This window comes from Limulus polyphemus, unplaced genomic scaffold (assembly GCF_000517525.1).
Source record: "Limulus polyphemus unplaced genomic scaffold, Limulus_polyphemus-2.1.2 Scaffold1130, whole genome shotgun sequence".
Classification (NCBI taxonomy): domain Eukaryota; kingdom Metazoa; phylum Arthropoda; class Merostomata; order Xiphosura; family Limulidae; genus Limulus; species Limulus polyphemus.
The window spans coordinates 39,086-43,740 of NW_013666740.1; the positions used below are offsets into that span (position 1 = coordinate 39,086).

Consider the following 4,655-nt stretch of genomic DNA (forward strand, 5'->3'; position numbering starts at 1 on the left):
AGAAGTCACATGACCAGAACTGTTGTGAAACTTAGAAGAGGTATCTAGGCACCCCGGGGTGTTGGTTGGATGACAAAACCTTGTCGAAACGTTGTACATTTGCTGTCATGTTAAACTTATATTAAAGTTTTTCTTCATTACCCATTTAAGCCGTCTCCAGCCATTATTAGTCTCAAAGTGGGTTCCTTGTCATCGAAAAAGAATAACTCAAGTGTTGTGAAACAGAAACATTCTTTTTGTAATCATCAGGTTGATCATATTTTCTCTCTTTCAGAGTATGTTCACCCATTTTTTTGCAGATTTTAATCGTCACCTTTTAAGTGTGCAAAATAATTTTAGATTTAGTCTTTGTTATATTGCTTCTGTAGTTTAAGTCTGGATGTTTGGAATGTTTAATTCAAGTTAATTAGAGCTGAATCTTTTAAGTTACATTGCTGCTCAAGACAGATGATGGGTAATCAGTTTTCTTTGTAAAGGCTAAGACAAGGCACAAGTAGTTGGTTGGAGTTTCTATTCTTTCAAGTATCTTTTTTTTAATTGTGGTTTTTTTGTTAAATTCAGCAGTCTTCATCTTTGTGCTTCTGCAGCCTGTAGATCTTAATATTTGTCTCTTTCTATTTGCATTACCTCAAATTTTTTTTTTGCCTCAGTATTCCTTTCAACAGTGCTGCTAAGATAATTATACAGACCTTATTTCATAGATTTTTCTCTGGTTGAGTTGTGAATTATACTCCCTGTTTTGCCTCTCAAAGAACTAATAACACTATGTATTTTTCTTTAATGAGTGTGAAGATATGTTTTTTTTAGTGCTTCTTTCCTTTTAATTCCATATTTGTGCTTTTACTGGGAATGCCTCCAGGCACCATTCTAAATATCGAACTTTTTTGTTTCTTTCTTCTGCTGTGTGGGCCCGGCATGGCCAAGTGGTTAGGGCACTTGACTCGTAATCTGCATGTAGCGGGTTCAAATCCCCGTCACACCAAACCTCTCAGCTGTGGGGGCATTATAATTCTTGGTAAAAGAGTAGCCCAAGAGTTGATGACTAGCTGCCTTCCCTCTAGTCTTACACTGCTAAATTAGGGACGGCTAGCACAGATAGCCCTCATGTAGCTTTGCGCAAAATTCATAACAAACAATCTTCTGCTGTGATTGCACAGATCCTGGTTCTGGTAGAAAGTTTACCTTAGTGACTACTATAAAGAAATTTCCATAGATATTGTCTAACACTGTTTATCTTTTTCCCTTGTTTTATACTGTGTCTGTAGAGTCTTACCCTGATCTCCTTAACTGGGTGCTCTTTCCTTGTAGACTTGAAAGAGCACGTTTTCAACAGAGTGCCTGCCCTGCATCTTATCATTTATTGTTCTCTGCAGGTAGAGCAATGCCAATGCTCTCTTTTCAAGAGAGTGAAAACTTTAAATTATGAGAGAGGTCTTGTGTCTTTGAGAAACCTCATAATGTCAACCATTTAGGAGAAGAGAGTCATGAGATGATGACTTGGTTAACTATACAATAAAACTGAGTTAGAGTACCATGAATTATGCATTTTATTATCAGTTTGATTTAAAACTGTAAAATTGAATGATAATATCTGACATTTTATTTAAATTTTGTACTTTTCATTAAGAGTGTTTATATTTTGCCCATAAACAACTTGTGATTAATACAGTAGTGATGGATAGGGTTATTTTAAACTTACAGTTTGAATCAAAGTATTGTGGTTTATACCTGATGCATTAATTATCAAGATATCTGAATAATGTTTCATTCACTTCTGTATCTCTTTTGCACATTAATAAACTTTGATTTACTATTATCATATTTTCATTAGGGAGCAGATGATACACTTGTAAAAATTTGGAGTTCTTGGGATGGTCGATTACTGTCATCTCTCAGAGGTCATTCAGCTGAAATCACAGATATGGCAATCACTTATGATAATAGCCTTCTTGCAGCAAGCAGTGTAGATAAAATGATACGTGTCTGGTGTCTAAAAACTACTGCACCTGTTGCAGTACTTACTGGTCACACAGGAATGGTGACCTCTTTACAGGTAATTCATTTGTATTATACTTCTAGTTTCTCTTTAAAGATAATAGTTTGTGCATTAGAGAATGAGAAACATAGACCTTTGAAAGGTGTGAGAATTTCACAAGGCTGTATTGTATGCTTGGGAATGAAATATAACTCACAGTTGAGAAAACATTAAATCTTTATAGCAGTGCATTATAACCCTGTCTTCTTTAAATATAATGGATTTTTAATCACTCACATGATAACCCAACAAGACACCCTTGTGCTTTATGAAGCTTTTACTAGTACTACAGTTTTATTCACAGTTAATTTAACATTCCCTTTTTAAGTGTTTCATATTATAACATATTGTTACTTATGTTATGCAGATAATGAGTTACAGTACTAAATTTTTCTATGCACTTCCTTCAAGAAGAAACAAAAGAAGCTTAACAAAGTTATTTTTAAAAGTGTTCAGGATATCAGCTTTTTGTATTGTGATGGAATTTTAAGATGTTTAAAACATTTCACTTCTTCCCACTGTCACAGTGTTAAATTTTTATGGAATGATCATGTATAACAATACTTTTCAGTCAAAGCTAAAATCCCACATCTTGTTTTTTCAGTTTTGTCCTTACCCTAAAGGAAGTCTCCACTACTTAATATCTACAGGTAATGATGGATGTGTGTGTTTTTGGCAGTGGAACACAAACACAACTAATGTCTTCAAGTAAGAAACTTTATATAATTGACAGAATGCTATAAAATAACATTGTTTTTCATAAAATTTCTAAGCTGAGTTTAATGATAGTTTGTAGTGAAGTTTTGCTGTGAAGATGAAACTGTTATTTATTTTTTTATTTACTCTGTACAAAAAAAAGCTGCATAATAGAGATTATAGTCAATAACATGTTGAATTTATACCAACATAGTTGTGATGTAATGAGAAGGGGTAATTAACCCTATGTAACAAAATATTGAATCAATACAGTGCTATTGTAGTAACATTTATGGTTTTATGTCTTAGTGCCATGAGCCACGAAATTAATATTTTATATTGAGGGTTAGTAATAGCCAACATCCACAAATTACTGAGGATAAATCAGTGCCATTTGAGGTTTCCAGCATTTCTGTATTAATGAAGTTAATGCTATACTTAATTGATCTAGCTATCATATTGTTTTAAGGCCTGATGGCATACATAAGCATTGTTTTTTAACAACAGTGGAATAGTCTAATTATACAAATAAAACACAAAACAGTAATCATGAGGAGAAACTACAGCAAGAAAACACAACAAAAAAAAGTAAAATCAGTAATACGAACACATTAAAAAATATATAATTTAAATGAAAACTGCATGTTGTTTAGTGTTCGAGAATGCTGTTTGATGTGGAGGGTTTCTTTAATCAATAATTCCAGATCAGTACTAGACTTGCAGAGGATAGAAAAATTTGATAGCATAGGTCGATGTCCTTTTTCTTCACTATGTTGGCGTATAGAGGAAACACAGGGGATACTTAATTTTTTTGTATTTTGATGGAAATTCCCATATGTTCATAGGCTCTGACTTTTAAATGGCATTTGGTTTTGCCAGTATAGGAGGCCTTACGGTCTCCACATGTGTAAAGATAGATAAGCCAGGAACAATAAAGAATGGGGAGGAGATCTTTAGTAGGGAAAAAACTTTGTATGCATGATGTGGATTTAAAAACTAATGTAAAATCCATTTGAGGGTATTAACGACCAAGTATGCATTTAAGTTAATTTTTGAAAGTTAAGCTTTGTTTACCAGTATAGGGAAGACACGAGTATATAGTAAGTTTGGGTACAGTTGGTATCTTAATTGGATTTGTGATTTTCTTTGTTACGAAGGTGTTGATAATCGAGCGATTTTTTTGTGCGCCAGGCATGGGAAAAGTATTGCAGAAATGCAAACTTATTGTTTGGGATGAATGCACAAAAAGCATCCAAACTCCCACGTGCAACATTTCCCAATGAATTGCAGATCCCAAAATTTCATAGCCTTAGCTCTTGCGTCGTCCGGAATAGCTGCAACATTGCTACCAGGTGGAAGAACTGCTCATTCTGCTTTGAAATGGCCATTGAACATGGTAAAACGTTCCTAATTAGATTGATTCTGGCAGCAATTCTTTCCTCCTTGCGCATGTAAGAAGAAGATTTCTCCAACCCCATTATTGACAGTTGGCATTATTTGATCGTAAATATCTTTTTGCTCAAGCTTTAGCTTAGGAATATTTGATTGCACATACGACAAAAGATCACCCGTGTTGTCATTTTGTTCACGACGCAATTCTACATCGAACGAAGCAGCAGCAGATCGATTCGGTGATGGCATTCCCAATTGATTGAGAACTTTGTTCGCGATTTCTAAGCACAAATCTTCAATCATTATCAATGCTTCGTTGTAGATTTCTGCTGTGAAATCCATGTTCATATTTGAATTTTCCTTGCGTGTTCGACGGAAAATATCTTCAGCCATGTGCGATTTATATTTCTCCCATAACTCTGTTGGATATGAAGGAGAGCAGGCGGTCAATATGATTGCAAACAATGCACGAACTTGATTTGGATGTGCCGTGTTGCACGCGTCCTTAACGCATACATCCCAGTCTCGGTCG

The 4,655-nt window shown here is 34.6% G+C and overlaps 1 protein-coding gene across 1 annotated transcript in view; it reads left to right on the plus strand.

Annotated features, from left to right (window-relative positions):
* The window catches only part of LOC106462272 (PH-interacting protein-like), a 110,946-nt gene that overhangs the window by 16,288 nt on the left and 90,003 nt on the right, over positions 1–4,655 (plus strand). Inside the window, exons 8-9 of the mRNA XM_013922172.2 lie at positions 1,832–2,053; positions 2,640–2,743. Coding sequence (XP_013777626.1) covers positions 1,832–2,053; positions 2,640–2,743 — 326 coding nt within the window. The remainder of the gene's footprint in view (positions 1–1,831; positions 2,054–2,639; positions 2,744–4,655) is intronic.